The sequence below is a fragment of the Macadamia integrifolia genome, chromosome 7 (genome assembly GCF_013358625.1).
Source record: "Macadamia integrifolia cultivar HAES 741 chromosome 7, SCU_Mint_v3, whole genome shotgun sequence".
In the NCBI taxonomy this organism is placed as follows: domain Eukaryota; kingdom Viridiplantae; phylum Streptophyta; class Magnoliopsida; order Proteales; family Proteaceae; genus Macadamia; species Macadamia integrifolia.
The window spans coordinates 5,236,213-5,247,432 of record NC_056563.1 but is presented as its reverse complement, the minus strand read 5'-3'; the positions used below and the strand labels follow the sequence as shown (position 1 = coordinate 5,247,432).

Sequence of the window (11,220 nt, the reverse complement as noted above, 5' to 3'; positions counted from 1 at the left end):
TTCTCAGCTTTACGATATGGCTACTTCAACTTCTACAAAGTTCGAGGTACCAAAATTCAACGGATCGAATTATCCATTGTGGAAGCTTAAAATACAAGCAGTATTAATAAGAGACGGGTGTGCTGCTACACATGACGGAAAAGATAAGAAGCCGACAGGTATGGATGACTTTGCTTTCGTAAAGAAATACCAAATGGCAATGGCGGACTTACTACTTGTCTTAGATGATTCTGTGTTGTTCAATGTCTCTGATCAAACCACCGTCAAGGGTTTGTGAGATAAACTGAAGAATCTCTAAGAAGAAAAAACAATGTCCAATAAAATTTTCTTTCGTCGACAAACATCCTCAAGAAGCTTTGAGTGACGAAGGAGATATGAAGAACATGAAAGATTGGTTAGTAATCAACATTTTACTTTCAAAATTTTGTTTCTAAGTACTTTTTAATTCCTTTGCTTGAATTTCTTTGTTTCTTAGGAAGAAAGAAGAGGAGGATCATCAAGAACCTATGACTGACGAAGCTGAAGAAAAGGAAAGACTGAAGGAGCATCCTAAAGAAGTGATGAGTAACGTAGGAGATATGAAGAACACGAAAGACTAGTTAGTAATCAACATTTTATTTTTGAAATTTTGTTTAAAAATAGTTCTTAATTCATTTTTTTGAATTTCTTTGTTTCTTATAGAGAAAACAGAGGAGGATTGTCAAGAACCTATGACTGACGAAGGTGAAGAGAAGGAGAAACTGAAGGAGCATCCTCAAGAAGCGATGAATGACGTAGGAGATATAAAGAACACGGAAGATTGGTTAACAATCAATATTTTATTTCAGAATTTCATTTCAAAATAGTTCTTAATTCCTTTCCTTGAATTTCTTTATTTCTTAGGGAGAAAGCAGAGGAGGATCGTCAAGAACCTATGATTGACGAAGGTGAAGAAAATGAGAAACTGAAGGAGCATCCTCAAGAAGCGATGAGTGACATAGGAGATATAAAGAACATGGAAGATTAGTTAGTAATCAACAATTTATTTTTAGAATTTCGTTTCAAAATAGTTCTTTAATTACTTTTTCTTAAATCTCTTTGTTTCTTTTATAGTGATGCTTTGAGGGAGAAGTTGAATAAAAAAACTAAGCAACTAAATCAACTCCAGGAAGCTTATAATTCTCTGTTTACACAATATACAAGACTTGTGAACATGATGTGGTGTGTCGGCTGCCATCATGAAAATTAATGAAGTAAAAACAAAATGCACACTATTCACTTTGATATTAAATGAAGAAAATAAAAAAACTCAACATTTGCATTTAACATGCATGTTTGACAAGAGGCCGAAATACAAGCTGCCGACCAATTCAAAGAAGAAGAATAAAGAAGAGGGGGCACTCGCCATGGTCGGCATTGCCCCCACTGTTCTTGTAGACTTTGGAAGAGGCTAAGACGGCCACGGCATTGGCATTGCCTCGGTACAGTACCTTCCCCTCTTCTATAAATAGGGAAGAAGGTAGAGTTGTTCGACACAATGCACTCAGCCCAAGGTAGAGCAAGTGAACCAAGAACTGGAGCTTGAGATTGTCTCTTGAGGTGTTCTTGTGTTTGGGTGTAGGATTTATTATAGGGAGATGCCAGCGTATAACTTTTCTGTATTTGTTATCTTTTGGAAATTGGTGAGAGTTGTACTGTGAGTGAGTTCTCTTATTAGGTGGGTCCCATGTACAATGTTGTGAGTGTGAGGTGTATTGAGTTTGTAATTTCTCCCTGTATTAGTGAAGTGAACTCCATGTTATTGCCCCATAATGTAGGCAATCGTGTCGAACCACATAAATCCTGTCTCTGCATCTATTATTTTTCCATGTTTGTCTTAATTACATACTTTGATTCCGTACGTATCGATCAATGCTGGACGTATTTCCACAACAATTGGTATCAAAGCCTAAAGTTGAGAAGCCTTGTTAGCACGTGATTGGCATCGACGTATATTTATCAGCTTTACGAAATGGCTACTTCAATTTCTACAAAGTTCAAGGTGCCAAAAATCAATGGATCAAATTATCTGTTGTGGAAGCTGAAAATGTAAGCAGTGTTAGTAAGAGACGAGTATGATGTTGCACTTGACAGAAAAAATAAGAAGCTGACAAGTATAGATGACTCTGCTTTCGTAAAGAAAGACCAAATGGCAATGGCGGACTTACTACTTGCCTTAGATGATTATGTGTTGTTCAATGTCTCTGATCAAACCACCGCCAAGGGTTTGTGGGATTAATCGAAGAATCTCTACGAAGGAAAAAAATGTCCAATAAAATTTTCCTTCGTCGACAAGCATCCTCAATAAGCTATGAGTGACGAAGGAGATATGAAGAACACGGAAGATTGGTTAGTAATCAACATCTTACTTTTAGAATTTCGTTTCAAAATAGTTCTTAATTCATTTTCTTGAATTTCTTTGTTTCTTAGGGAGAAAGCAGAGGATGATCGTCAGGAACCTATGACTGACGAAGATGAAGAAAAAAATAAATTGAAGGAGCATCCTCAAGAAGCGATGAGTGGCATAGGAGATATAACGAACACGAAATACTAGTTAGTAATCAACATTTTATTTTCAAAATTTCATTTCAAAATAGTTCTTAATTCATTTTCTTGAATTTCTTTGTTTCTTATGGAGAAAGCAGGGGAGGATCATCAAGAACCTATGACTGATGAAGGTGAAGAAAAAGAGAAACTGAAGGAGCATCCTCAAGAAGCGAAGAGTGACGTAGGAGATATGAATAACACGGAAGATTGGTTAGTAATTAACATTGTATTTTCAGAATTTCATTTCAAAATAGTTCTTAATTCCTTTTCTTGAATTTCTTTGTTTCTTAAGAAGAAAGCAGAGGAGGATCGTCAAGAACCTACGACTGACGAAGGTGAAGAAAAGGAGAAACTGAAGGAGCACCCTCAAGAAGCGATGAGTGACGTAGGAGATATGAAGACATGGAAGATTGGTTAGTAATCAACCTTTTATTTTCGGAATTTCGTTTCAAAATAGTTCTTAATTCCATTTCTTAAATTTCTTTGTTTCTTTTATAGTGATGCTTTGGGGGAGAAGTTGAATGAGAAAACTAAGCAGCTAAATTAACTCCAGAAAACTTATAATTCTCTATTTGCACAATATAATTCTCTGTTTGCACAATATACAAGACTCAAAGAACATATTGATTCTGTGAACATGATGTGGCGTGTCGGCAGCCATCATGAAAATTAATGAAATAAAAACAAAATGCACACTATTCACTTTGATATTAAACGAAGAAAATAAAAAACTCACCCTTTGCCTTTAACATTCCTGTTTGACAAGATGCCGAAATACAAGCTACCGACCAATTCAAAGAAAATAATGAAGAAGAGGGGGCACCCGCTATGGTCGGCACCTTCCCTGCCGTTCTTGTAGATTTTGGAAGAGGCCTAGACGGCCATGGCATTGGCATTGTCTGGGTACAGTACCTTCCCTCTTCTATAAATAGGGAAGAAGGGAGAATTGTTAGACACAATGCACTTAGCTCAAGTCAAAGCAAGTGAACCAAGAACTAAAACTTGAGATTGTCTCTTGAGGTGTTCTTGTGTTTGGGTGTGGGATTATTTGTAGGAAAATACCAGTGTATAACTTCTCTATATTTTTTCTTTTTTGAAAATTGATGAGAGTTGTATTGTGAGTGAATTCTCTTGTTGGGTGGGTCTCATATACAGTGTTGTGGGTGTGAGATGTGTTGGGTTTTTAATTTCTCCCTTTATTAGTGAAGTGTGCTTCGTGTTATTGCTCGGTGGATGTTGGTAACCGTGTCGAACCACGTAAATCTTATGTCTTTGTATCTTTTATTTTTTCATGTTTATCTTAATTACATGCTTCGGTTCCGTATGTACCGATTAGTGTGGGACGTATTTTCACAATAATTGATATCAGAGCCTAAGGTTGAGAAGCCTTGTTAGCATGTGATTGGCATCGACGTACGTTTCTCAGCTTTACAAGATGGCTACTTCAACTTCTACAAAGTTCGAGGTGCCAAAATTCAAAGGATTGGATTATCTGTTGTGGAAGCTGAAATTCCAAGCAGTGTTAGTAAGAGAAGGGTGTGCTGTTGCACTTGATGGAAAAGACAATAAACCGGCAGGTATCAATGACTCGGCTTTCGTAAAGAAAGATCAAATGGCAATGACGGACTTACTACTTGCCTTAGATGATTCTGTGTTGTTTAATGCCTCTGATCAAACCACCGCCAAGGGTTTGTGAGACAAACTTAAGAATCGCTACGAAGGAAAAACGATGTCCAATAAAATTTTCTTTCGTCGACAAGCATCCTCAAGAAGCTCTAAGTGGCGTAGGAGATATGAAGAACGCGAAAGATTGGTTAGTAATCAACATTGTATATTTGGAATTTCATTTCAAAATAGTTCTTAATTCATTTTCTTAAATTTCCTTGTTTCTTTTATAGTGATGCTGTGAGGGAGAAGTTGAATGAGAAAACTAAGTAGATAAATCAACTCCAGGAGGCTTATAATTCTTTGTTTGCACAATATAATTCTCTGTTTGCACAATATACAAGACTCAAAGAATATATTGATTCTATGAACGTGACGTGGTGTGTCGACAGCCATCACTAAAATTAATGAAGTAAAAACAAAATGCACACTATGAAGAAAATAAAAAAATAACCCTTTGCATTTAACATGCATGTTTGACAAGAGGCTGAAATACAAGCTACCGACCAATTCAAAGAAGAAGAATGAAGAAGAGGGGGCACCCGCCATGGTCGGCACCGTCCCCTTCGTTCTTGTAGACTTTGGAAAAGGTCGAGACGGCCACAGCATTGGTATTGCCTCGGTACAGTACCTTCCCCTCTTCTATAAATAGGGAAGAAGGGAGAGTTGTTCGATACAATGCACTCAGCTCAAGGTAGAGCAAGTGAACCAATAATTGGAGTTTGAGATTGTCTCTTGAGGTGTTCTTGTGTTGGGGTGTGGGATCATTTGTAGGGGAATACTAGTGTATAATTTATCTGTATTTGTTCTCTTTTAACAATTGGTGAGAGTTGTACTGTGTGTGAGTTCTCTTGTTGGGTGGGTCCTATGTGTAGTATTGTGGGTGTGAGGTGTGTGAGCTTGTAATTTCTCCCTATATTAGTGAAGTGAGCTCCATGTTATTGTCCTGTGGATGTAGGTGCCGAACCACGTAAATTCTGTGTCTCCACAGCTTTTATTTTTCCGTGTTTGTCTATTTCCACAATAGATTCTTGGGACTGGAATTTTATCGAATCAGTCTTGCATGTCGTAAAGCAGGCTCAGAATGAGGAGACTGGAGCGTTTGCTACTGCGTCGGCGGTGGTGGCGCCCAATCTCCTTGCATATTCGTCGACGGTGGTGGCGTCTGAGGTCAGAAGATTTTCTTCTGCTATTTTTATTTATTTATTAGTTTTCTTTATTTACTTTCTAAATCTTATTTTTGTTTTACATAAGCCATTCAAGAAATGGCGTCTGTGCATAGACTATACTGTGCACGGTAAGTGTTCCAGTGGAAGCCTCTGCGACTTCGCACATGGACCGGCAGATCTTAACCGTCAGATCCAGCCGAGTGATTACTATTTTAAGAGTAAACCCTGCCAATTTTTCAATGTGGATGGAGGCGGTTGCAAATGGAGAATAAAGTGTCGGTTCGTACACAAGGAGTCAGAATTCAGGGAGTCAGAATTTGCACAACTGGGAGGGACGGATGAGATCGAGATGTTGAACCGCTTCACTGGATAAATTTTTGCAAAATAAATGAGATTTGATGTCATCTTTGATAATTTCAATTTTCGCTGTATAAGTCTTAGGGCCCGTTTGATAACGTTTCTGCCGTTTCTGTTTCAAGAAACGGCAGAAACATAAATTTCCGTTTCTATAAACAGAAACAGAATTGAAGGTGTTTGATAAATCATGTTTTTAGAAGTCGATGGTAACTAGTGAAAGAATTGCCACAAGTCGTTTACAGAAACGGCGAAACAAGTTGAACTTGTTTCGCCTGGGTCGTTTCTTGAATCATAAATAAGTAAAAATTTCTATTTTTATTTCTAAAAATAAGTGAAACGTAACAGTTTTATCAAACGCTTTTTGCTCCGTTTCTGCTGGAAACGCGTTTCTTGAAACGTTATCAAACGGGCCCTTACACTTACAGAAGCTGATTTTTGCAGAATAAATGAGATTTGATGTCTCTGATGTCTTTTGATGATTTCAATTTTCTCTGTATAAGTCTTATAGAAGCTGATTTTTGTAGAATAAATGAGATTTAATGTCTTTGATGTCTTTTATAATTTCCATTTTTTTTCTCCATCTATAAGTGACTTCCAGAAGTTGACCTATTCCAAATTATGGATATATCAAGGGCAGGGGTTGAACACCTAATGGCGCCTCCAAATATTTGAAAATTTCAGATTATGAACGAAGGGTCTTTTTTTTTTTTTTTTGTAAAAAAAATGAAGGGAACACAATACTGCTTTAAGTCAGCACATGGATTTGGGTGTGAAGGGCCGTAGAGCTCTAAGAATCGAAGGAGTTTTAAGCCAAAGCTAGGTTTTCAGCAGAGAGGGAAGACTGGAGTCACTGGACCTTATCCATATGACCTTCCTCGTTTCCTCCTTAGTCCTTGGAGTTTGAGGGTTACAAGCCTACAACCATATCAGACTACCATGCATCAGAACCGTTTGATTGGAACTTCTTTGGGTGATAAAACGAAGTGGTTGTGGGCTTGTGGGCCTGTGCCCCCTTCGAGGTAATTAAACGGGATAAATTACCTCATCTACTTTTCATTATATAATACATTAATTTTAATTTATAGATTATGAAGAAATAGTCGTAAAAGATCGCGTGGCATTTGGGCCAAGATATGGAAGGGCAAAATGATCCAGATCCGGATCCAGCTTCTCTCCTTAGCGTCCAACGCCAGATTAGCCCATAACTATCTGGGTGAGCGACACATGGCAAGGCGATGACCCAATGATTTGAGAAAGGCATGAAAACGAGGTGTTGACAAAGGTATGGAGAACGAGGTGCCAAGACCCATTGGATCACCACCTCGTCACGTGTCGCTCGCCTAGGTAGCTATGGACAAGAATTAGGTGATAAGCACTAAGGAGAAGATCCAAATCCAAAATGATCGCCCTACAACACATGAAATTTCTGTCGTTATTGATGATTTCATATGCACTCCCATTGGTTCACACTGTTGCAGAACTCACATTGCTTTTTTTTATGGAAATCTCTCTCATAGATTATATAATACAAGTCTTCCCTATTTGTATTTTAAATAGTGCCGCTTGTTAGAGAGCACATCTAGAGTTGGAGTCCCCACCTTCCCCCATGGCCGCCCTTGAGTTGGGACATTGTCTTTAGGCTATCATCCTAGCTGGCTAGTGGGCCCTTAAGGAATTGTCCAAAAATAAATAAATAAATTTTACTTAAATCAAACTTGAACCATTGGTTTAATTAGATCATTAAACCCAAAACAAGCCCATCTTCTATTCTTGTTGGAATTCTGCATCAGGTTCCTAATCCTTGTATTAGGATTAAAGTGGACCTAATGCGCAAATATGAAAATGTATTTATCTACTAGTCTTAACCTAAACTGGCCCAAGGTTTAAAGATGAAACTTTCAAAATTCAGTCCTTTTCATGGCTGGTGGTATGGGCAAGGGTTTAGTTTAGTCATTGTGGAGAAACACCACCCCTAACTAGCAAAAGCGTAGCCAATGAGGTTGGTAGTCTAGTAGGAGGAAGCCCTTGTGCATCATTGCTCAAGTCGGCTGATTGTGGGTTCGAGTTGACAAGCCCCACTATTGTTCGTTGGTCGTATGGAAGCGGTGCTTGTCTTGTGGGGATTTGACATGAGGATCATTATAACTACCATAGAGCATCTTTTCTAATTTACCAAAAAAACTAGCATAAGCTTTGACTGGTTCAATCACGAACTGCTGTATTAGTTTACAACCAATTTTGTTAATTACAGCTACCTTCCCCATTATCTTTGGACAATAGAGGAACTTTTGATTTCCATATCATGTGTGAACATAGTCTTCTATGGCTGCAGACTTACAAGCTCTGCTAACTAGTCTTGGGTTCAAAAGCTGTAGAAATCTAAGGTTTTTTACATCCTGGTGATAGAGTGGACCACAATACTGCTTGTGCCCGGATAAAAAATGGGACAAAGCCATGCTAAAGAGTAAATTTTTTTCATTCCTGTCCCTCTATAGTTCTTCCCTTCTTGTGTTCTGCCTCTTCCTGCACATGCATCAGTTTATTCTACTTTTCTAATAATTTATTAAGGGAAATTTATTTATTTATAACTTCTGTAGATGATGTTAGCCTCCTTGTGCTTTTACTTGACACTGATCCCATCCTCTGGAGCAAATACCACCACCACCTCTCTCCCCTTACCCAGTTTCCTCAATCATGTAAGCCCACTAACTGACTTTACAGAGAGCTGAGAAAGAGAATCCCCTTGTCTCAGAGACAAGTTCACAATGCATTGTGCCCATAATTATTTAGTTTCTCTATAGATTGGAGCCCATCAATCGTATCTCATAATTATGGAGCCCATCCCGGCCCAGCCCAGCCCAACCTAGCTTTCTGATCTGCATTTTAAATTATAGATTCCAAATGGGCCTGGGCTGGCCCAGTCCAAGTGTTTATCAACTTCACGACCCCGGTGATCGGTGAAAAAGAATACAGGCCGACCAGGGGGTCCCACTTTGACAACCCATACCTCCCATTGGGGATACGCCACGTAGTCTAAACTGACACCACGCCACCTGTCTTTCCAGCTCCTTCTCCAACCGCCACAATCGAACCCGTAATCACATCTTAATATCCCCAAAATACCCTCCCACCACTCACCCCAGCCGATTTGGTATTCTCGTAAATTTTTCTCCATTTCAATATCTTTTATGTTATGAGCGTCGTCCTTTAGCGTTCTCCAGAAGTCTCTAGGCGTAAACAAGCCCCTATTCTTACTCATCTTCTAGGCTTCCGCTTTCAATTTCCTCGTCTCTTCTACTGAATTCTCGAACGTTCTTCAACCAAACCTCCTTAAAGAATCCTATAAAACCCACCTTCTCCTTAGATTAACTCAAGAACAGAGCAAGAAAAACAGATTCGTATACAGAGTTTCTTTGAATTGGGTGTTAAGATTACCATTTTCGGTTATCAAGAAAGCTTCGTTAATGGCGAAAACTGAAGGAAAGGCTATCGGTATCGACTTGGGTACCACCTACAGTTGTGTAGGGGTATGGCAGAACGACCGGGTCGAGATCATTGCCAACGACCAAGGCAACAGAACCACTCCCTCTTATGTTGCTTTTACCGATACAGAGCGGTTGATCGGAGATGCAGCGAAGAACCAGGTCGCCATGAACCCAACGAACACCGTCTTCGATGCGAAGCGGCTTATTGGGCGGCGATACTCTGACGCTTCCGTGCAGAGCGATATGAAGCACTGGCCTTTCAAGGTCATCTCCGGCCCTGGCGATAAGCCCATGATCGAGGTGACGTACAAGGGTGAGAAGAAGCAATTCGCAGCGGAGGAGATTTCGTCCATGGTGCTGATCAAGATGAGGGAGATTGCAGAGGCGTTCTTGGGTCAGACGTTGAAAAACGCTGTCGTCACTGTCCCGGCTTATTTCAATGATTCTCAGAGGCAGGCCACCAAGGATGCTGGAGCAATTGCAGGGCTTAATGTGATGAGGATCATCAACGAGCCCACTGCAGCTGCAATTGCTTATGGTTTGGATAAGAAATCACAGAGGTCGGGGGAGCAGAACATCCTCATCTTCGATCTTGGTGGTGGTACTTTTGATGTCTCTCTGTTGACGATCGAAGAAGGTATTTTCGAGGTGAAGGCCACCGCCGGAGACACCCATCTTGGTGGCGAAGACTTTGACAACCGCCTCGTCAATCACTTTGTGCAAGAGTTCAAGCGAAAGCACAAGAAGGACATCAGCGGCAACGCCAGGGCTTTGAGGCGTCTGAGGACTGCTTGTGAGAGGGCTAAGCGTACTCTGTCTTCGACCACTCAGACAACTATCGAAATTGATTCTCTCTATGAAGGTATCGACTTCTACGCCACCATTACCAGAGCCCGGTTCGAGGAACTGAACATGGACTTGTTCAGGAAATGTATGGAGCCAGTCGAGAAGTGCCTTCGAGATTCCAAGATCGACAAGGGCCAAGTCCACGAAGTTGTTCTCGTTGGTGGGTCGACCAGGATTCCAAAGGTTCAGCAACTCTTGCAAGATTTCTTCAACGGCAAGGAGCTCTGCAAGAGCATCAACCCAGACGAGGCCGTCGCGTACGGTGCAGCCGTTCAGGCAGCAATTCTGTCCGGCGAAGGCAACGAAAAGGTCCAAGATTTACTGCTCCTCGATGTCACTCCTCTGAGTCAGGGTCTCGAGACCGCCGGTGGTGTCATGACAGTCTTGATTCCTCGTAACACAACGATTCCGACCAAGAAAGAACAGATTTTCTCAACCTATTCGGATAATCAGCCTGGAGTGTTGATTCAGGTCTATGAAGGAGAACGAGCCCGAACCAAAGATAACAATCTTCTGGGCAAATTCGAGCTCACGGGCATTCCTCCAGCACCGAGAGGTGTTCCCCAAATCAATGTCTGCTTCGACATCGACGCCAACGGAATCCTGAATGTGTCTGCGGAGGACAAAACTGCTGGAGTGAAGAACAAGATCACGATCACCAACGACAAAGGTAGGCTGAGCAAGGAAGAGATCGAGAAGATGGTGAGTGAAGCAGAGAGGTACAAAGCAGAGGATGAGGAAGTGAAGAAGAAGGTCGAGGCCAAAAACTCGCTTGAAAACTATGCCTACAATATGAGGAACACTGTGAAGGATGAGAAGTTTGCAGGAAAGCTTGACCCGGCTGACAAGCAGAAGATTGAGAAGGCTGTGGATGATACGATTCATTGGTTGGATGGAAACCAGTTGGCTGAGGTGGAGGAATTCGAAGATAAGTTGAAGGAGCTTGAAGGGTTATGTAATCCGATAATTGCGAAGATGTATCAGGGAGGTGCAGGTGATGTGCCAATGGGAGGGGATGAGATGCCAACTGGTGGGTCTGGTTCTGGTGCAGGACCCAAGATTGAAGAGGTCGATTAAGGGGATGGAAGAGGAGATGCAGTGGTTTAATTAGTTATTTTGTGTTTTGTTTTGTT

General features: G+C 40.7%; 1 protein-coding gene across 1 annotated transcript; it reads left to right on the top strand.

Moving 5' to 3' along the window:
• The first annotated feature begins 8,975 nt into the window (after positions 1 to 8,975).
• On the top strand, positions 8,976 to 11,220 carry LOC122084689 (heat shock 70 kDa protein). Its single transcript, XM_042653129.1, has one exon. It carries the CDS (start codon positions 9,221 to 9,223, stop codon positions 11,162 to 11,164), a length of 1,944 nt encoding a protein of 647 aa, XP_042509063.1. The 5' UTR covers positions 8,976 to 9,220; the 3' UTR covers positions 11,165 to 11,220.